The following is a 23,197-nucleotide window of genomic DNA, read 5'->3' as shown; positions in this document are numbered from 1 at the left end:
CAACTTGGAAGAGTACAATCGCGACTCACAACGGAATTCTCAGTCTTGATTGATTTGACTTGGAGGCAGTCTTCCACGTTTCTTGTGGTGCCTTTGGCATCGCCCCTCTCATCCACACTTCCCGTGCTGTTCTTCGAATGGAACTCATTCTCGCCATTGTCTTTGGGCGGTTGAAGTCCTCGAGGAGCGTCGCTTCGCTGCTTCTTGGTGACATGAGCCTCCGGGCCATGAACAGTCTTAACATGCTTTCTGAGAGAGCTGGGGTCTGTGTAGCGCTTGGTACAACCCGCAATCTTACATACATATGGTTTCTGTGGAGAGAAATCGCACACAATTTCTTTGAACGGAATTGCACTTTGACATCACGCAGACAAGAACCATAAGCAGATAATTAAAAAAGAAAAGACACCTTTGGTTGACATAACTCATGACCCGAACACAAATAGATAAATGTTCAGATTGACAAGAGTTGCCAAAGTACGGTTGTAACATGCACATGCACGCTGTACTCTCCATGAAGCTGCTTGACATACCTCATTAGAATGTGTGCGATTCTGGTGCTTGGCCCGATCTGAAGCATTTGAGAAAGCCTTGTTGCAGCCTTCATGCTCACACACGTAGGGCTTTTCCCCAGTGTGGGACCTCAGGTGGGTCTTGAGGTTCTCGAGGCGGGAGTAAGCTTTCACACAGCCCTCAAACTGCAAATAGACACATAGTCACACGACTGAGAATGACTGCCAAAGGGATCCATCCACCCATTCCCTCCACCGCTTATCCCGTTCAGGGTCACAGGGTGCTGGAGCCTATCCCAGCTTGACTTTGGGCCAAAGGTTGACTACCCCCTGAACTGATTGCCACTTAGTTGCAGGGCACATAAAGAGACAGCCAACCATTCAGAGTAGACTCACATTCATACCGTCACTGAGTGGGAAGTGAATCTGCCCCAAAGTCACTTGTCATTGATGGTGTTGAGTTTATTCATGGGAAGAAACCGGAGTACCCGGGGAAAACCCACACAAGCACGGGGAGAACACGCAAACTCCATACAGGAAGGCCGCAGCCGGAATCGAACACTGCATCCCCGCACTGTGAGGCCAACGCGCTGTCCAATCAACCACCAGGCCGCCCTCAAATAGCATCTTCAATGTTTAAAAAAACATTTTTAATTGAGATTTTGTTTAAAAATAACAAGTTGCGTCGTTAATGAGACCATGCAAATAATAAATCGTGCTGCAAATTGTCAGCATTCTCTCAATGAGGAATTAGGGACATATCTTCATAATGACCCCCACACCGTCATTACGTGCTCTTTATTCAAGTCATCTATAAAAATATTTTCCAAAGAGCACACGGAAATGCTTGGAATCAGGTAAACAGTCCTTTGATGCATAATGTGCTTCAAGCCTCCATGATTTCAAGTCTTTATTCAATCCATATCAACAGCTTTTTTCATGTTTTGTGAAAGGGTTTAATAAATGCTCATTAATACATTAATATGGGCTTTTTTTTTTCCCCTCTCCCTACCCAGCGTTTTTCCTTTCTGAATTCTGATTGTAATTTCCCCATTGCGGGACAAATAAAAGATATCTTATCTTATCTTAATAAAACTCATCTTGTACATTCAGTTGTTTATTATCAGCAAATTCATGGATTTTGAGAATACAGAATACCATGAGTTAGCTCGCTTGGATTTCCCAGTGTTCTGTCAGGAATCTCGGGATAATTTGTACTTACTGTGCATTTATGTGGCTTTTCGCCCGTGTGTCTCCTCATGTGGACCACCAGCATATACTGGGCCTTGAAGGGCTTTTGCTCCCGTGAACACTCCACCCACCGACACACAAACTCCTTCTTTTCACCATGGATGTGGTCATTGTTGATGTGCTGAAGGGACAATTCAAGTCACAATGAGGCACATGTGCGCTCACGGGTACCGATCCGTGGCTTGACGACAAAAATGAGTCAGCAAATTCTTGTCTTTTCCTACAAGCATGCGTACAATCATGACACACATTGTGAGTAATGCTGCCATAAATAATCTCTGGCAGGCATTGTGCCTCTGTCAACACTGAAAAAAAACAACAACTACTATAAAAACATTGTCTGTTTGTACAGGCCGTCTGCAAGCTTGTGAGAAATGGGGATTTCCTTGGTCAAGGATTGGTTACCAGCTTGTATTTGCTCTCCGTGTATCTTCCTCGAACTCACCTGTTTATGGCTAGATAGATGTTGTTTATTAAAATATTTTTACTTATATTGCAGAAAAAGAGTTTGACTTGTTGCCGCTTTGTCGCAAGGTCAATCTGCTTTGTTGTGCGCAGTTGTGTGGAGATGAATTTTGGATGGAGGAACACGTGTGTAGTTCAACAGAGACCTCTAATTTCAGGTTGCACCACATCTCCTTTATGTGGGGGCTTCTTGAAACAAGATTATTTTTGGTGAGGCAGTAGCCAGTGCTCACAGGTGCACTTAACCCCCCCGAGTGCTTTAAAAGATGTGGTCAAGACATTTGGAAGGGATAAATCCCAATTCCACCAAAAAGTGTGTAAGGTTGAGAGAATTTGCAATCTCATTCAAAATTGAGGCAGCAGTTGGCCACATATTGTCTCAAACCTTACATTATTTGCTGGTTTGATAATTTAACACGAGCAAACTGTCGCAAGTTGCATCAGGAGTTGGGACAAACGTTCTTGACTTGTGGAGCTGAGAGCCCAAGGCTTCTCATTGACAATCTGTGAGTCTTACACATGCCTCCTGACCAGTGCTCTGAGGTGACTGACAGTCAAGCACAAAATGGAAAGCGTATTAAAATGTCCTTCAAGAAATGGGGCAACACAGGTTTTCTAAACCCCAGAACTGCTGGCATGATGATAGATTTATGAGTGGCCCTCTGGGCTTCAGGAGTAGGCAGTGTTGCTGAGAGAGAGGTTATGGGTCAGGGGACTGACGGGGTGAGGGTCAGGGGCACCCAGCTGCAAGGCTTGGGCCAAATTTGGCCAGAGCAGGAAGCCTCATTAACGCTGAGCGTGCCAATTCAACAGGAAAGGATCAGTGGCGAAGGATCAGTGACTGGTCAGTTTTCAGTTCAGACTCAGTCAACATGAATTTAACAAGTTATTTGTACCTTTAACTTGAAAGTCCTTAACCACAACAAACAAACTGATGAGGCGATAAAAGTTCTCTCAAGAAATAAGCTATCTATTAAATTGATCGATAAAAACAATATACTGGATCTTAATAAACTAGGGCTGAATTCAGAATGCCCAAATTTTGAACCCATCCATATCTAAACTGGATGGCTCTTTTGTCGTCTGAACAGTGAAAAAGCACATGAAATCAGATTTTTGCGAGACGGATATACAGTATTTTGTACCGGGTTCTGTCCAAAATTTGGCAATTTTGGACTGTTGGTCAGTCACCATGTCTTCAAATCCCGGTACATTGGTTTTAAAACCACAATCAGAAGCTAGTTTCATATTGCATTTGGACAAGATGTCTCTCACTCTGAACAGCTCCGAACACAATCATCGGATTCGACTGTCCGTGACGTCACTCTACGTGACGCAAGACCCAACGCGCTAGACCAGAGAGGGCTAATCAGGGACATAATGGAACCAAAATTCAACCCGGGACTATTCTTCGATGGCCAGGGGTGGGGAAGGCGCTGCTGGTGAACATCACAGTGCGAATGGCGACAGTCATGCACGTAATATTCGACGGGAGGGGGCAATGGGGGTCATATGGTTTGCGCCCAAGTGTGGAGCGGTGATGTCAAAAACTATACGTGTTGGACGACACCATCCATTCTGATGTCGTTGCTCCAGCAACCTGTCAGACTGGGTCAATAAAGTGACCCAGTCTGATCAGGGCCAGATCCCTTTGGGACACTTGACATTCAGCCCTAAAAAACATATTTGAAGAGGAATCTGATAGGAATAAGATCTGCCTGAAGTCTGAATGCAGCCAACGTGTCCTTTGATAAGATTGAAGGCAAACTCACATGTACAAGTTGGTCTTGGGTATCATACTCCTTTGTGCAACCCTCCCAGTGGCAGTTGGTCTCATATATGGCCTCAGGCTCCTGTTTGCACTCATCTTTATCAAGCTCCTCACTCAGGTCCAACATCCCTCCACTGTGATCCTGCAGACAAGAGACAAAACATTGTCATGAAAAGTCATCAAGTCAAGTCAACTTTATTGTCAAATACGCTCTATGTGCAACATACAGCACAGATGAAATTTCTTTCCTCTCAACCACAGTGCAACCACAGGAGAGAGAGGAGCCACTACGGGTACCCACACCGCCGTCAACACAACAGTTAACATAAAATAACAAAATAATACAATACAACACAACACATAAGACACTGACAGTCATTTCCTGCATACACTTTGTTGTTTGAAGCAGTTACAGATGAAAGAGGAGAGAATCAAAGTGTCCTTTTACAAGTACGTCATTGGCATATGTTGATCAATGCCTTTCATTGCGATCACAAAAACAGATCACCTGCAGCTCATACTTTGCAGCCTGCAGCCACCTTAAACAACAGCTTGTGTGCAGTGCAGCGTTAATGCCATGCGATCAACCGACATCCCCTTTGCGAGGTCCTGTTCGATCGCGAATGATGCAATGGGCACCCCTGCCTTACAAGATATCAGAGTGCCTTAGAAAATTTAAATCATGCGCTAGGCCCATTTAGTACCAGCTAATGCTAACGGTAACAGCAGGAGGACTTGAAGTTAACCAATAAATAAGCACTACACATTAAATGGCAACGCCACTGACCTCCCGTGGATGGACGCACACTGACCCCCCCCCCCCAAAAACCCAACTCCTTTGTCGGGTCGTAAAGCTCTGAACAGCGCCCCACTCTTAAAATTGCTGAAGAACTTGCTTGTCAAGCAGGTCACTCTCTCTCTCCCCTCTCGCTAGACCGCAAGGCCACCCGCTGAAAATCTTTCAACGAAATTGCACTTATCTTTAGAATGGTAGTTTTGGTCTGAAAAAGTCAGAAATCTACTGATCGGCAGAAAATTGTCATCTCTGCAACCGATAGAGCAATTTTTAACATTGAGACGAAGAACAACCAAGAGAGCCTGTCACTTTTCGTTATATTTTATTTTATATTTATATTATAGGGTATCACTTCTCTTGTAATCCACCAGGTATAGATTTGTTTGTCATTGCACATGTCTGGGATCGCTTTTCCAGATTTGCCAATCTAAAATTGTATCGTCTTAATCAGATCCAAATATAAAATGTTCCATATTTTATGAGTGTTCTAGAAAAAGTTCACAAAGTTCTTTTGAATTTCCTCACCAGAGAGGTTGGTGAGATGGGCAGAGGTCCTTCGACTTCCATTTTAACCTTTGTCCTTTTGGAGTTTAATGGGTTGACTGTGCTGCTCACCGCTGAATCTCCGCTTGCATTCTGAAGGATAGATATGCCAGACATTGTCACGTCGTCACAGACATTGTTCAATTCCAATCTATGTGAAGAGGAAGCCATAAGTCAGACCGTGACCAGCTGTGGAGACTAAACAATTTAGACTGGTTTATGATGGCCCAAGCCGCAGGGAAATATGAAAGTAAAAGGAGTTATTACTCTTGTAAGGGAGGGGGAAGGGCCGTTTGTGTGTATTAACAATGAGGGGGCTTTGATCTGCTCAATGATTCCGAACTTGAAAAAAAGACAAAGAAACATGTTTTTTTTTTAAAGCGCTCATGGAGTTGAGAAAAAAAAAGACATTTTATTAAAAGTAAACCAGCTTATAAAGTGGTACAGGAGTGAGCAGGCTCTGAATCCCACCCTGAATCCCAGACTAGCATTAGCATGTATACAGATTTCAGTGTTCGTGTGGTTAGTTTTGGTATTGGCAGGAAGACCGAATCTCCCAGTGTTGAAAATGAGTTTGGGGCGGCTCCACTTTCAATATACATATGTCGCAAACTGAGTCACTGAGTGGGAAGTTTACACAAGGAGTCTCTCTTGTGTAAACAGTGGGCTGATAAAAGGAGACAGAAGGCAGACCGACTGCAAATCAGTCTTTTGCATATTTCTAAGAGGAGGCATCATCCATCCATTCATTTTCTGATTTTCTCATCCTCAGAAGGGTCACGGGGCGTGCTGGAGCCTATCCCAGCTGTCTTCTGGCAGTAAGGGGGGCGGATCCTGAACTGCTTGCCAGCCAATCGCAGGGCACACATAGTTGAACAACCATCCGCGCTCACACTCATACCTCGGGACAATTTAGTGTTCAATCAGCCTTTGTTTTTGGAATGTGGGAGGAAACCGGAGTACCCGGAGAAAACACACGCAGGCACGGGGAGAACGTGCAAACTCCACACAGGAAGGAATCGAACCCTGCACCTCTGAACTGTGAGGACGACGACGCACTAACCAGTCGACCACCGGGCCACCGGACACATCATCAAAAAAAATAAAAATAAAATATATGACAACAAAAGGCCATTTGGGCTGATAAACATCTCTCAAGGAGGCATGAGAAAATATCCATCAATATCATCGGTCAACCATTCCGGTTCATCTGTCAATTCAGTCCCACCTGATTGGCTTCTGAGTTGCCGCTGTTATGGGAGGCGGACATAGGCGGAGTGGTCAGAGAATGCTGGCGGGCAGAGAACGAGGATGGTGGCGGTTGAATGAGAGGGGGAGTGTGGCCAAAGGCATTCAGAGTCCTCTGTTGTGACAACAACTGCTGATACGCCACCGGGTTAATGGGATGAGGGAAGCTGAATGAAGGGCTGTGAGAGAAAGAAAAGGAGAGGCCATTATATCACAGGAGAGACGAACACATTTTGCTGTCGACACAAACAAAGTCAGTGCTTAAAAAAATTGACTGCTAATGCCAGATGAGAATCACCTTACCCGATCAAGGAGTTCTTTTAGAGTTCTCTGTGGAGTATGTGTTGAAGATATCTAATTTAATCTACATACCTGATTCCTCCAACAGAGAGGTGTCCATAAGAGCTGCTGGCAGCCGAACTAGAGCGTGAGTTGTTGATGTAGGCAACCAGGGAGTTGGGTGAGGTGCGGATCATGGTCTGCAGGTCAATGCTGGCATCTGATAGTGGAGAGATGGATAGAGCCCTCTTCCTGCTCAGTCGGGGTGTCATCCGAGGACTGGAGAAACGTGAAACTGTACACAAACCAAAAAGCCAAACCTTGCAATATTAGCATCCTTTCCTGCGTGCTTGCTAATTAACCAGAATATGTCATCCAGCAGTCAAACGGGTGAGTGAAAATGTGAGAAAATTTCCATGCACTAATCCTCATCTTCAACTAAATACAGCAGAAGCAAGTGTTTGCCTTGGAAAAAAAAAAAAAACAACAACTCCTGTGGAGGTCACGTTCATGTTAGGCTACTACGCTATCTCTTGCATCTCTTACTTGCACAAACAGCTCTCCTGTTTAACATTTGCATCCTCTTATGCATACTGAATCCCTACCAATCTTTCCCAGTAATTACCATGATAACAATCGCTTTCGGACCACTTCACTTGGGCAAGTTAAATGGAGGCAATTTCAACAAATTGATCTCAGAATACCATTAAAGAGAACTAGCCTGACTCAGACAGATTGGGCACATAGCCAGCTGCTGGATTTAGTCGTTATCGGGTTTTTGTTGTTGTTGTTGTTTTAGTTGTTTCTTAAAAAATCTTATGTTTTCAATAAAGAGCGGAAGGAAATAATGGGACGACTTTCTCTTGACCTTGAATCAAATGCTATTTATTTCCAGGACACACTAATTGTCCCTCACTCTTGCTGATTTATGTTCTTTAAATGATTGAGCCATGACAACACACACGCCAAAACACACACTTAGTCAGAGACAAATCCCTTGTTTGGATCGACAACTGCTGAATTATAATGTGAGAGGATAGATGGCAGGACTTCTTGTTTGAGCGCATGTGCAATTAGGTCTTGGAGCAAACATTATCAGAGGCGAGAGAGGCAGGAAGCTCTTAATGGCCATCACACCTCACCTAAGTACATGCAGCAACCTGACACACACAGTTTCGACACCTCAACTCCTGTCAATGCGCAGCAATGACAGAGTTGTCGGTCGCTCTAACAAAGCTCGCAGCCAAATGAATCCGGGCACCATAATTACCGTGCCAGATCCATAGCCATAAACGAGGTTCTTACTCCCTAAACTATTACGTTTGGAGGTAGTTGTTGTAAAGTACAGACATATGCACTTAGTTAAAAGGCCCATGGAAGGCAACAGCAGTCTAGGGGATAATAGCGAAAAAAAAAAAAAAAAGATGTGGCAAGGAGTAAAAGTCACAATACTCCCACATAGCGTGTACCACTTTGCTATCGTAAAAAAATGGCAACTTTCTCTAATTTCTAAATGACATGTAGAATCAGGCAAGCTCCATTTAATTAGGAATCATGGGTGTGGAGCTCTTTCTTACAAGCAATGCTTCAAATGGGTTAAACATGCGGATGTGATTATTTGTATTATTATTATAAAAACATTTTGCGACGCCGAGCAGTGTCACATTGCCAAGAGTTTTAATGTCTGATATGCGTATGCATAATCCCTTATATAAAACAGGAAACGGGCCTCGCAGTCTGGCAGTCTGGTAGTCTGGTAACCTGGCGCCTGCCTTGCCCATCTGGGCGGTTTGCCCAAATCAAAGCCCCCCCCCCCCCCCCCCGTCAAACCACCTCTTCAAGCAATACACCAACTCTCAAGAAGTTGTCATGTGCTTTCTTTCAACCTTCACAAATGAATAGGCGAGTTTGGAAGCTTGGGGTTGTGCCAAAGGATGTCATTGGTCATGCAGCTTGAAATAAATTGTCACTCCTTGGCAATGAGTGTTTCATAGGTGGCACCTATAAATGAATGGGTTAGCGGGTTCCGGCAGGGAGGGAGAAAACAGATGTGCAGGTCATGGTTGCTCGGAAATGTGCATTTGGATTGAATATCACAATGTGTGTGTGTGTGTGTCCTCATTTGTAACTTTGCCCTGTGGCAATACAATGACAGCCGGTTCTGATTGTGGAACCCGTATTTATATCGAGTCATAATTACAGGCACACACCCACACACTGATGTAAGCACAGCAAAATAATGTCACAAAGCCTGGTAGGAAGGAGTGTACATACACGAGAGTGTGCTTTGTACCTGTTCTAGAGTTGTTGTTTAGTTGTTCATGTCGCCTAATGTTTCTCTTCTTCATTCTAATCACATGGATGCTACAAAATTCTGCACACAACAACTAGCGGTATAGTTTTCGACAGTCACAATCTTTCTTGGGAAAACAAATGACTGAACAAACCATGAAACTTGTTTTGCGGAAGAAATGTGGGCTCAGTGACTCATTTAACGATCAAGATGTTGCTGACAGTTTGCAGCAGAGCTGCTCAGAGATGTCTATTTGGCCTGAAACGGTGAATAGTCTTTGGCTTGTCCCCCTTGACCTTGACATAGGTAAATAAAACCACATCTTACTCCCCCTCTGAGATGAACAGGACCTACTCTACATGAGAGCAACAGCCCTGCTAGACTTCTTGAATTGATGCCAGCGGGACTCAAGGCCTCCACATCTCCAGCCAGCCACCTCCATGGGCTGCCAGAGAGGGGAAATGTATATTTTCCCTGGTAAATTTGACAAATACCAACACTGTGATTTTATATTAGCAAAGGAACTTGCAGTGAGTCCTTCATGAGCCCCCAGTGTCCAAGCCAAACGCTGCTGTTGTGATTAACAGTGTGTTTATGCACATACTCACACCCATGTGCTCATGAACCAACATATAGTTAAGTGTTTGTGTGTATAGCCGAAAGTCAAAGCCCCACCTCCCAATCGCCTCACCACCACATCAGTACACACAACTATCTCTCTCTCCCCCACTGCTGCATTGACAGTGAAATCCCTCATTCCGCAGGCTGGCAGACATTTACTTTGGCTGCTGCTTTTGTCATGGGAACCTCAACACCTTCCTAAAAGCCAACCTGATATTTTTCTGCCCACCCACCCTTGACAGCCTCTATGGCAAACTTCATTCTGAATGCCTCCCACTGTAACATCTGGAAATGTAATTTCATTTACCTTCGCACGGTTGGTCAAGTATCAGTGCATATTAATCGTTATACATTAATCAATGCCGTCATCCAGTGCTGTTTTAGGTACAGTGCGGTGTACTGTTAAGGCATAGCCAGTACTGTATACATCATATGTAAAGCTTATCCGGCTGTATTAATTTTAAGTACCGTCTTTTCCGCACGATAAGAAGCATTCCATTTTTGAAAAAGACGACAGTGCACCCTACAATCTGATGCGCCTAAGATAACGAGACTGTAACTCTCTTTAGATTCTGCATTGATTTGTTTCCCTGTTAGTGGTCCTCCGCCATCTAGTGGTGATTATTAGCAGGAACCAATTATAACCTAAAAGGGTTCTTCTGCCTGACACTAATTGACATGTGCATTCGCCATCACACACTCAAACAGACAACTACTTTGTGAGCTCTGCGCAGCCGTTATGAAACCAAGATAAGACCAAAAGTATAGTTAAGATGTGACGAAATGAAGGAAGACGGAGACAAGCAAGACTTCTAAGGATATTGAGCCCGTTGTGGATGTGAGCCCACGAGGTGTGTGTGCGCGCCTTTTTGTTGAATCAGTTGTCTTCATAATTTTTGTCTTTCATTTATTGTTTTGTAATGCTTATATTTATATGTTTCATATCCGTGTTTGTGACCAGTTCTCGTGGCTTTGCTGGTTGTGAAGGCTCTTAATAATAAAGCTGTATTGCATTGTATTCCCTTTAGTTTAGCACCATCTAATTGATGCATAGTGCAACCGCAGCCACTATCGTAGTGAAGGTGCGCTTTATAATCCGAAGCGCCTTATAGTGCAGAAAATATGGTAATGCTCCCTGCAGACTTGAAACTTTAAAATCAGTGAGTGGTGATACAGCATACATTTAGTACACTTACAGTACATCCATCCATCCATAAATAAATAGCATTTTCAAATGATCTGCCTTTATTGCTGACCCTCTCAACTCTATCCTTGCGGCATCCTTGTGATGATCTTTGTCTTAAAAATAGAGTATTCTGGAAAAGAGTTCAATCAAAGGTCTAGAAAATGTACTTTCGCTTGGGTAAAACCACCGGTGTGAGTAGGTGTCTGATGAGCCATACTTTGGGGTCACTGAGGCCTCCTAAATTTTGCGGTGGGTCTACTGAGTATTATATACACGTAAAGTATTTACTTTTTTTGCTATGGTTTTATCTGTGTTGCCATCCAAAGCAAACACCAAGAAATGAAGCACATATTTACCACCTCAGCCTCTACTCGTCTTCTCATCCCCTGGCTGTAAATAAGGTCTTTGATTCAGGCTGAGGCTGCCACGGCAGACCATTAGATGGCTGCCTGGGTCTATATGGGCCCTGTGTACTCTCAAGGCCGCAATACAAGCACCTCCATGCAGGTACAAGGCCAAATCTTGACCACATGATCACCACTAGTATATGATGGAACACAAACTAATAGTCGCCACGATGGTGAATGTCAATGTGGGCACAGCATTGGAACATGTAGTCGGGGTTGAGGGGTGTTTGATTACTGCATTTGTGTCTTGTAGTGACTTTCAAAATGTCAGAGGTGGGCAACGGGGGACAACATTTTTTATGGATTGGTTCCACCCTGTGCTGTTGACCATCACTAGCTGAAAAAAATGCCAGCTTTCATGAGCAGAAGGTTCAAAAGGGAAAATAGGGATGATGGGGACCTTCAATCTTCAGATTGATATTGTCGGATATTGTTTAGGATAACAGTGCAAATACACATTAAACATTATTTCATTGCGACACCACGGGCAGATGCAACCAGGCATGTTTTCGTTTAATACAGGAAACTCAGCCAATTAGGAAACCAAAATAGTACCATAGACTCTATCCTTGCGGCATCCTTGTAAATGTGAAGTTTCAGGATGTGTATTATTTATAGTGGCGTGAAGTTTGTGAACTCGCACACACACACACGCACTCACGCACGCAGAAATACTGGCAACTCAGTATGGATGCCGTATAACAGCAATAAAACCTATTTCAATAGCTGCAATTACGGATTTTATAATTTAACATTTTTAAATGTTGTACTTTCAACAGCCAAAGTTGCTCTCCAAACAAGATTAGACACCAAATAACTGAATAAAAACTGCAGCAAAATAAAAACACCTATTGACTCATTAACCCCACCTGAAAGTGAGTGGAGTTGTTCTTACCATCCACTGGACTGATGTAATCCGGTAAATGAGCAGCCGCTGCCGCTGCTGCTGCCGCTGCACCGCTCTGCATCAAAAGGTCACCATATGGGTTTCGCTGACTAGCACTGGCCATCAGATGGTAGTATTCTGTGGGGTTGGCCCCTGGCGGTGGTGGAGGGAGCGTGAATAGGGCCCGGTCTTTTAGGTGTTCATGGGTAACTACAGAACGAATGGGAAACAAAAATTCAAGGTCAGGGCAGAAACCTTAACGTTCAACCTCTGAAAAAAGCATACAAAGAAGAAATTATTTTTTGTCATAGGAATGTTAATCCCCAAAGGAAAATCAAATTGTGTGTAATACATATTTTGTTTCAAGCATTGCATCACAAAAGAACTTTATCACGTTCATGCAGGTAAGGGAGACATGTCACAGTGATGGGCCAGCACCTTCACAGGTAATCAAGCAGCAGGCTAGAAACTCTCCATTTACCAGTTCACTGTTCCCAAGTTCCATTTTTTTCAAAGTTTGGTGTTATTTTGGTGTTGTTGAGTAAATCAAAACAAGTATGTCTCCCCACTGTCCCTGTTCTCAGTCTCCCCATCTCAACCCCACCGGCTTGAGGTCTGTTTGAGGTTTCTTCCTTTTCCATGACACTGTCCCCAAATGCTTGCCAGGTGGTTTCCTAAAATAAATACAGTGTAATGAAAATCTTCTCAAAATCTTTTTTTGCATAGTTATGCTACTTTAATGTTTATAATCATTTATCAAATGTAAATATCAAACAAAGACAACCCAAGTAAACGTTTCACTACCTAAATGGTGATTTTACTTATTAAGGGGGAAAAAAAACACATTCCAAATACCTGACCCTGTGTGGAAAAAAAGTACTTACCCCCCTTGCTGAGTTCATTTTCACTCTCTAACCACACCCAAACCTGATTACTCGCAGACCTGTTCAATCAAGCAACCTGGGACTGCTTTGCCTCACCAGGACTTGGATGACTTGCTCGGATTGTTGGAACCATGAATTCTGCTTTTTACCACAAAATGCTGAGGGACAATGTTCAGCCATCAGTTCATGCCCTCAGGCTGAAGCATGGTTGGGTTCTGCATCACAGCAATGTGATTTGATGTCTGCCTTCCCTTTTCTCCCATTTCTGGTCACACCCCATTGGTGATATGTTTGTGGACAGGGACATGGGCTTTGATGGATTAATATGCATGATGGTAGAATGTCAATGGTTTGGGGTTAGAATGACCACACAGCGGAAACTGGGTATGCAAAGCCTGATCCCTCTCGCTCTTGCTCTATTACACAAAAGACATTGGCTATGCATAACATTCCATGCAGATGAAGTAAAAATCTTGAGCAATCAGCACCTACAACAGTTCTGTGCATCACACTGGTTGTCTATGCCTCAACAGTCATAATCCAGTTACACAGTGTGACTTTTGGCTTTGGATTGTCTGTGTCTGACCTTATCAACACACACAGCAAGAGTACTGCAATGTTGTATCGTTGCAAAATTGATAATGAGAAAAAAAACTTTTTTTTCCTTCAACCTGTTTGTACATTGACCACAAGCCCAACAGCAATATTAGCCCAGGCTAATCAGTGAATTACAATAAACATAGATCTGTGGTTTCCTTGGCTCCCCAAAAATAATAAACATGGAAGTGGGAACGTTTTCTTGGATAGCAAAGCAGAAACAAGACACAGAAATGACTTGAAAATAGCTATTTGATTTCTCATTAAGTAGGTAAAACGCTTTGGCTAATTGCTTTTTTATGATGATTGTTGTAATGAGTATTTGCTGCGGTCATTCATGTTAGCTTGGACTCTGTATATAGTATATTGTTCTCGGAATATGTGGATTTCATTAAATTTGGGTTTCAGAGTGACAATGTGAAACTTGGGTGTTGGAGGTGATTAAAATAAATGTATGCAAAATTAATTTAGCTATTTTTCTATTTTCTTTCATTCTACGCTGCAGGTGTTTGGTGCATCTTACCTTCGGCAGGGCTCAGTCCTCGTGCTGCAGAGATCATGGAGAGCGTGGGGCTTCCATGAACTGAGCGTAGGTACTGCTCCATGTGGGGGCTGACGTAGGGATGTGGAGGGCTGAATGGAGACTCACCAGGCCCGGCCGGTGCATGAGGTGATAGACGAATCAAGGAGATGTCTGAGATGACTGGACTGGCAGTTAGTCCTGTCCCACTGTGGTGAGAGGAAACACACAGGCTATCTGAGACAGCATCTTCACTGCTTTTTCCGAGCTCGCTGTCAACGGCAGACCATGCATTTCGAACCTGCATCTTCTTCTGCACGACTTCATCCACTTCATAATACAGTTGACCCCGGCATATTTCCGGATTTTGTTCTCAATATTGTTTTGTCTGTATTTTTTATTTAAATATATTATTTTATTTTTATTTTTTTGGGTGGGGGGGGGGGGTAAACCCTGCTTTTCATGGCAAACTCTTTTTGGCGGTATATCTGCACATTTTCAAGAATATTTTGGGTTAAAAAAAGTGCCATCATTGTTGTCGCAATTATTTTTAATGCAATTGAATGGGTATCTATTATTTATGAATTTTCAATTTTCCTAGGCTGGCTGGGTCCCTATACTTGTCAGATAGCTAAGATTCAATGACAAACACACAATGTTTAAAATAAATAAATAAATAAACAAACAAATAGCGGCCTGGTAGTTCAGTGGTGAGCACGTCGACTTCACAGTGCAGAGGTACCGGGTTCAATTCCAGCTCCGGCCTGCCTGTGTGGAGTTTGCATGTTCTCCCCGGGTTTCCTCCCACATTCCAAAAACATGCATGGCAGGATGATTGAACACTCTAAATTGTCCCTAGGTATGATTGTTCGTCTCTGTGTGCCCTGCGATTGGCTGGCAACCGATTCAGGGTGTCCCCCGCCTACTGCCCGAAGACAGCTGGGATAGGCTCCAGCACCCCCCGCGACCCTAGTGAGGTTAAAGCGGTTTGGAAAATGAATGAATGAATAAATAACGAATTAATAAAAAAGTCAATTACACCACATTCACCAGAGTTACTGATTATTAAATGTATTAACTTGTGGACATCGCTGCAGACGTGTTTTGTGAGTCAGATAGTTTTATTCTAACCAACCAATCAGAGAAAATTATGATGTTTGCCAGGTAGCTGGCCCAGAGTGACAAATTTGACATCTGATTGGTTGAACAAAATGTCCCATGGCTAACATGCAATAGTTCAGGTTATGACGGCCTGCACTACTGAATTCGAAGGCACACACAAAAACTCCAACATCAATACATGTACTTGAAGAAGTACAGCCAAGAGAAAATGGAACAAATATGAGCATTTCAATTGTAAATATAGATCAGTGCTTCTGATAGTGTTTATGCCAGCAGAGAAGTCTTTGCTGGCCCAGTTGGCTCACTACTACTCATTGTCCTGTGTGTGATCGACCACAGTGGGATGAGGGATTAAAAGGCATCTGATGTCGCGTCAGAGGAGGAACGCTGCCAGTTACAACCACAGTGTGAAGTTTAACTACAGAGTCAATGTCCATGCGGAAACCAATTGTTGCTGCCGAAGTGATATCGCCACACACCAAATTATGTTGATTAATATACCGGCATAGGCTCTCTAAATGTTCACTTTGGCCAAGGAAATGTCCGCTTTGGTTCTGTCTGAAATGGAATGAAGAATAAGTCCCATTCAGCCATGTCTCAATTGCACAAATTTACTGGCGGCACAGAGTGAAAGTCGCTGACAAGAAAATGACAATTTCAGATAAACTGCTGACAAACGGAGACAATGTGATAAGATGCGGAGGTGAAAAGATGTACTGTACTGAGCTCAGACTGATTTCTGGTACAATGACAGATATATGACTCAAATATTTCCAGTCTGTGTCTGCTTCCATGCGATCCTTTCAACAGTTGCTCAAGCTAATACACAGTAATCCTTTTTTGTTCACCTTCTCTTATTAGGCAGTGAAGGTGCAGACAAGTCAAGACAAAAGCCTTTCCTCTGTGTGTCAGGAAGTCTTGTGTGGTTTGGCAAAACACACCAGGCTTTACAATGTGAATGATACAATTCTTCTGAAGTTGCCTTTGACGAACTTCAGCAGAACAGGTGGAATTCTCAGATAGCCCTCCAGTCTCAGTGAACTATACATTGAAGTAATCATGTTTATTGGGTCAGCAGAAGCTCTTTTTATGAAACAATATGCAAGAGTGATTTAATACTGCTTCTGCCGAGGGGTAAAACATGCAAGTTAAGTGCCTGGCCGCTGGCAGTGGCTCCAGCACTCGTGTCGACATCGTGTTCTTGAGCACTGATAAACAGCCTGTTGCTCGCCTGCGTGTGGTAAAAACACCTGGTATTGCTAAAAGGCTCTCGTTGAGATGAATTATGGAGATCAGCATATTATACCCAAAATGAACTTGAAGTTGTAAAGCAGATATATCAATGTCAGAGACTTGCAAATAAACCAGTTTAAATTAAGAGTGAACATCCAGTTTGAACAGCACTTTGTTCAGAAATGTGTAAATGTGTGTGTGTGTGTGTATATATATATAAATATATATATTAGAGCTGTCAGTTTAGCATGTTTTTATCGGCATTAATTTAAATGAATTTTAACGGGATTAAATTTTTATCGCGAGATTAACGCGGCACACGTCACGGCAGATGTTACGTTGCTCTATAAATAAACCAGAAACAAAACAACAAGCGCGCTGTACAGGTCCACGCATGTTTGTTTTGCCAGCCACGGCAGCGCGAGACACCGAAAACGGACACTTAAAGAGTTTATGAATGGAAAGTTTACTTTTAAAAATTTGCCAGATTGTTCCACTGACAAGACCAAAGTTACCTGTATGTTTTGCAGTCCTAAACTGAGTTATCATCATAGCACGTCGAAATACCACTTAATGGCCAAGCACACAGCTGACGTGAGTACTCCGCCCCCTCGTCTAAGACAGACAGTTATGGATCATTTCAAAGCGAAGAAAATGGATAACACAACGAAGAAAAAATTTGCTGAAGCCATAGCTAAATGTATGACGACTGCATGCGAGCCTGTCAACATTGTCCACAGCTCGACTCAAGCTGAAATCATTCGCATTGCATCGAACGACTCCACTACGGATTGCCAGCGAGAGCCTCCATTACAAGCTATGAACAGAAATTGTACGTAGCGGAGAAGGCTAAGGTACACCAAGCGGGAGAAGACACTGTTTCGGGAGAGAAATAAGAGACTAGGTTGATGAGCCTCTGGTGAATAAAGAGCAGGCATTCTGTTGAGTTCGATGTATGCCACTGATGCGATTGTTACTTGTTTGGAACTATTTTGTGTGGAAGGTTACCGTGTTCCGTGTCCATATAAATAAAGCGGGTGGAGCTTCTCTGTGTTTGTCTGACAGCGATGGTGCCCTGAGGCACGTCGAGAGTTCAGCTGTGCAGTGGTAGCGAACACACTGAAAATAAAACGTCTCCAGTGTTGTCATCGAACCAAGTGTAGTCATCCGAAGTGATGTCTACACAAAACCGTAGAGAAACTTCGCGCAAGAAGGACCAACAGAATCAACATAGCCTGACTGCTGTGTTCAAAGCAAACTTGAGAAAAACGAAGTATGCAACCATGGTTTAAATCCACTATAGGCTGAGTACGAGTTTACCTTAGATGTGCACTTTATAATTTTATATTGCTCTGTTTTGATTCCCTAAAAAGAGCTAAAGAGCTGTTGAAGGAGCTGTTGTGTGGCAAAATATTTTTTTCACTGTTGTTGATAGACAGTAATATTGTGTGAGAGATTATGTGTGAATAACTGCTCCAAGTGAAAAATGTTCATGTAAAATTGAAAATCGTTGTTTCAGTAAATATTTGCATTTTGCACAAAGAAAAATGATCCATGATTCCATGTTGATGAGAGCATTAAAACGGGAAAAAAATAGGACAAAAAATATATAAAAGGAAATTCAGAAACGATAAAAAAAGTGTGAGTAATCACAATTAATTTTGATTTAATTAGAATTATGACATTTGCGTTTTTAATTCGATTAAATATTTTGATCGTTTGACAGCTCTAATATGTATGTATATATATACACACACACACACACACACACACACACACTCTGTATACCACCGATTTTAAACTCAAGGCTCGGGAGCCAGATGTGGCCTGCCACATAATTTTACGTGGCCCGTGAAAGCATATCATGCGTGCCAACTTTCATGATCCTTGCTCAAAATTGTCCCGAAATGTCAAATTGTCACGTGTAATAAATAACGTTGAGATTTAGCAAAAACGGTGTGACCCTGTTTTTGTTACAATCACTTGAACGATAATTGAACAAACAACAAATAAATAGTTGGCTGATTTCAAAACTAGTCATCCATCAATTTGTTGTGTACAAGTAATCATAAGATGTGATGCTTAAACATTTATTTGGTTTCACTCGTAACGGCCTTCCAAAGGAAGACGTAGCTCCAAAGTGGCCCAAAAATGAGTTTGACACCGATTATTTATAAATATATATACCGGTATATAGATATAGATATATATACACACACACACAAAGAGAGAGAGAGAGAGAGAGAGAGAGAGACAGAGATGAGCATTGACGTAAAGGAATGCTGGTGGCGCAGCTTGCACTGTACATCTGGACTGTGATGGTGAAAGGTGGGCCAAGCAAGTAGCCCCTTTATCTACGTCCATCCCTCCACTCATCAGCTGCCCTCCTTAGTTTGTCATTGACCCATGTATGTACAGACGCCAACCCACAGCCAGCAATGCCCTCCCAACTTCAGGCCGGGCCAACCAACCTCGAGCTTTGGCTCTTGCTCTTTCCAGTAAGCGTCTGCAGACTGCTGGCCTTGTCTAAGAGCCAACTTTCTGCCATCGGGCCCACTCTTCCCCTAGAAACAACCATAAAGAGCCTTCTGTCTTGAATGAGAGGGTAGAAGTGAGAAGAAACATTCACCTCATATATAAAAACACACTTCCTTCGCTTCAAATCAAAGCTGCATACAGAAAGTTTGACACTGCCTCCACAGACTAGAGCTCAGTTGTTCCATTTACGGTCTTGCTAAAGTGGAAATCGCTCTATATTAATGCAATGTTTAAAATACTTTCATTGACTTTCGCATTTGCTGTTATTGAATTTGAACGAGGTACTCTGTAGCGTTTTAATTATAAACATTTTTTAATGAACAATACCGTTCAATAACAAGGACAACAGTGTTAGGCAACTTACTTACAATATGTAATATATTTCATATTGCTAGTTTCTTGCATTTGAGAGTAATCACTTGCTTTACAATATTATCTGTTTCAATGAATAACTTACTCATTACTTTTAAGTTACTTTTCAGTTCTCAATAATTGTAAAGTCTGATGAGGTATGTACTGCATCTGCAAATTCTTTTCATTTTCGGCTGCCCCTACAGTGTTTATTCAAGATTTCCTTCTGCGTCACAGCTCGAATTGTAACGCGTTACTGAACTCGGGCATTTATAAAATGACAACTCCTTACTCCTTATGTAAAATGTAAGATATTATTGTCACACGTTCCTTGAACTCCAACACTGACAGACCAGTAAAGGGCCCATTGATATCAAGCCCAAGAAGCAGCAATGTTGTACAGATTGGCATTCTTCGAGAAGGATGTTTCTGCTTCCTGTCTGTGAGGTGAGTCACGTGACTCAGTGCACACCTGGGCAACAAACACCTACAACTTTTCTCATCTTTACCATTAAAAAAACAAAAAACTTGACCTTTCTTGTCACTTTTTTGAGACTATAGTATTTAGAATTTGTATTGTATTTCACTCAGCATTTCCTCACCATGTACAGGACTGTGAGGTCTCCCGGGGTTGAAATGAACATCCGATGATCAACTGCTGACATTTTTGGGGCGGGGGGGGGGCAGGGTATTCATCCCAAATACAATAATGAGCTTACCATTCAGGCTTACTTGATTGTGCAAATCTGCACTTCGCAAAAAAAAATGGAAACCCACTTAAATGAATCATTGCTGCGAGGCCACCCAAAAGACCAACCCAATGCGAAATGGGTTAGCAAGGCACAAAAAAAGGGAACTCTTACTTGATTTTTTACTTTTTTTTGCTTTGAAGCTGTGTTTTTTATTTGTTTCTTGGCTGGTAGCTGTCACACATGTTGATGCACACAAATGCGAGTAAGTCACTCAAAAGCTGGTATGAAACCGTGGTAATAAGGTGACATTTACAACTGCCTGTCAGGAGGTTTCAAATAATAGTCTTGTCTGGTAGGAACCATTATTGAAACCTTTCTGACAAGATGTTACTTGAAGTCAGTGGAAATTCCAGAGCCTTCAATCCCAGAGGTTGAATGGGAGGCTGTTTGCGGACGTCAGAGCCCTTGAAGAGCAACAGTCTCCGAATCAGCAGCTGCCATTTATAGAAACACCCACCATACCTCAACACAATGGGTGGTTGCTCGCACAGGAAAATAAAATACATAGTGAGAAATTTAAGAATGGTCATACAACTTGGTCCTCATTTAAAAATCTAAATTGTTTGTCTGTCCTGCAATGGATGGAGGTAACATGAGAGAGAGACAGAGTAATCTTGCGTTTGTTAGTGCAGGGCATGCTTTGAAGACAGTAACTGCTATTTGTCTCTGACATCCGTAAAATCCCACGCTCAGTTGTTCCAATTGTTAAAACTGCTGGGAAAAGAAAGACATTTGGACATGGCACAGCTTGTTGAGTTCAGGGATAACGAGTAAGAGCATGCTGGTGTTCAGGACGAAGGAGCGATTGCGTCATTTCACCTTGGGAAGAAAATGAATTCATTTCAGCAAATGACTTAACGAAGGGAAACAAAGAGTCTAATTTTAAACAGCTCACATTTTCTTGGATGCTGATGAACTAATTCGAGTTTCTGTATGGCTGTATTATATTAAATTGGTTACCAGGAAGTGACACTGACTCAATTGATCATCTGTATCACATTTTTGCAGATTATAATCACAAGAACATTCAATGACAAACAAATGTTCATTCGACACACATCTCCCTGACAAAAAAGGCTTCATTGCGAAATAAGAACCATGTTGGTCCAGCTGAAATAGTTTTCCACACGATGTGAAACAACCGCAACATCCATAATAATTAGTCTTGCCTCTCAGGGAGAATTTATTTGACACTAGAAAATGGAATTATTTTTTTTAACCACTTATAGCATTGAAGTCGTTTTGACTATTTCAACAGCAAAGTCCTGATAATATATCACCAGAGCATCCCAATTCATAGTTAGTAGGTCCTGCATCCATGTTCAATAAACATGCAAGAGCATAAAGTGAGACATGCCCTGCTTCCTTTACAAGTTAACCAAACCAAACCACTGAGGTGGGGAAATGCACCAACCAAAATGTCTCATCAACACACAGTATATAATCCTGTGTGGTGCCATTGGCTTTGAGTAAGTGAGAGGGACAACATCTGTTTGTGTACTAGGGTGGGTTAGGCCACAGCCCTTACACACAAAAACCTTAAACATATTTCAACTTTTCAGTGCTGCATTTTCCTCAGTGACTGCTTACCAAAAGGCATGAATGTCAACTGTAGAATGAACAGGAGATCCTTTTTTTCTTAACCTAATGCAATACTATTGAGGTTATGGCAAGAGAGAACTGGAGTTTGGATGGTGACCACTCGTCAAACAACGTGGTGGCATGGCGTGGCAACTTTTCTTGGCTTGCGGGTTTGCCTCTAAAATGCCCGAAGAAATGAGCTCGGGCAAATGGTTCGTCATTACATGAGATGATCTTCCTGAAGTTGCCTGAAGACACACAAGCTTCTAGCGCGGATATGCATTTTTCAGAAAGTTCTGCACACACAGGTATTGAAGAAGTCACAGCTAGAAGTATTTATAGCTCACTTTTGTTAGCATCTCAAAATTCGAACTTCATGTTTAAAAGCCTTGGTCAGACACTTGTGTGTGTTTTTTTCCCTTCTTGGCCAATAAATAAGATTCTGACTCTGAGAATCTCTCTCATGCCGCAGGAGGCGAAAGCATCCACTGTGCTCCTGGTCCTTATTCCAAGTTTTACCTGTAACTGAATTCTAAAAACTAGTATGTCTCGGGCACGTAATCAAAGTAGGTTTGATGCCCTCTGTTACCATATAATTAATTAAATACATTGTATTAGAGCAGCTGTGTACCCTGTGCCAGCCATTTACATGTGGACTGATTAGCATACGGTCAGGTTCAGATCGACTTTCTGCCACCAAATTGTCACTCTGCCAGGCCCAACTCCAAGACACTACTTCGGCTACACGGCCAGTTCAACTTGGCGAAGAGCGGTCTTCCAAATCAGCAAACATGCACAGCGGCTCTTGCACTGATACAAAAATCAAGAACTGCCAGTATTTGCGCCAAGGTACACATGCAAACCGCAAACTCTACCACTCTACCAATTGGGAGCATCGTACTTAACATAATCTGTAGCAGTACCTCTTACTAACAGGCTATGTGGTGCAGTCATTCAAAGTATTTGTATGGTAATCAAACATTTTCTTAGAAATAAATAAAGGAATACATAAATAAATAAATAAAAATATACCCTTGATGCTGATGTCTTCGCCAAAGACTCTGTATGTGTAAAACATTCTGTTAATTTCCACTGTCATGCAGATGATCAACGCCTCTAATCAGGGTTCCCACTCTTCCACTTTTTATTTATGGACCTTTTAAGGACTTTTGAAGGCTAATTTAGCCATTTTTTTAAAGACTTTTTCTCGATTCAGCAAGGGATTCACGGTGGATTTAATGAACAGAAAACCACATATCACTGAGCTGGTGTTCAAATCATTGCTGCCAAAGGAAGGGCATATCTTTATTTTTAGGGGCAATCAGATAACCCTTTATTTGACATACTGTATGTCAAATTGG

The 23,197-nt window shown here is 42.4% G+C and overlaps 1 protein-coding gene across 1 annotated transcript in view; it reads right to left on the bottom strand.

Moving 5' to 3' along the window:
• Positions 1 to 23,197, bottom strand: part of gli2a (GLI family zinc finger 2a) — an 87,436-nt gene that overhangs the window by 6,693 nt on the left and 57,546 nt on the right. The window contains exons 4-12 of the mRNA XM_086124087.1: positions 14,263 to 14,468; positions 12,268 to 12,468; positions 6,959 to 7,160; positions 6,567 to 6,765; positions 5,321 to 5,431; positions 4,001 to 4,141; positions 1,735 to 1,884; positions 534 to 698; positions 30 to 311 (exon numbers count right to left, since the gene is read on the bottom strand). Coding sequence (XP_085980213.1) covers positions 30 to 311; positions 534 to 698; positions 1,735 to 1,884; positions 4,001 to 4,141; positions 5,321 to 5,431; positions 6,567 to 6,765; positions 6,959 to 7,160; positions 12,268 to 12,468; positions 14,263 to 14,468 — 1,657 coding nt within the window. The remainder of the gene's footprint in view (positions 1 to 29; positions 312 to 533; positions 699 to 1,734; positions 1,885 to 4,000; positions 4,142 to 5,320; positions 5,432 to 6,566; positions 6,766 to 6,958; positions 7,161 to 12,267; positions 12,469 to 14,262; positions 14,469 to 23,197) is intronic.

This window comes from Hippocampus guttulatus, chromosome 11, assembly GCF_054856545.1.
Source record: "Hippocampus guttulatus isolate MCC_2025c chromosome 11, RoL_Hgut_1.0, whole genome shotgun sequence".
Lineage (NCBI taxonomy): Eukaryota > Metazoa > Chordata > Actinopteri > Syngnathiformes > Syngnathidae > Hippocampus > Hippocampus guttulatus.
The sequence above is the reverse complement of the archived record's forward strand: the minus strand, read 5'-3'. Positions and strand labels throughout refer to the sequence as shown.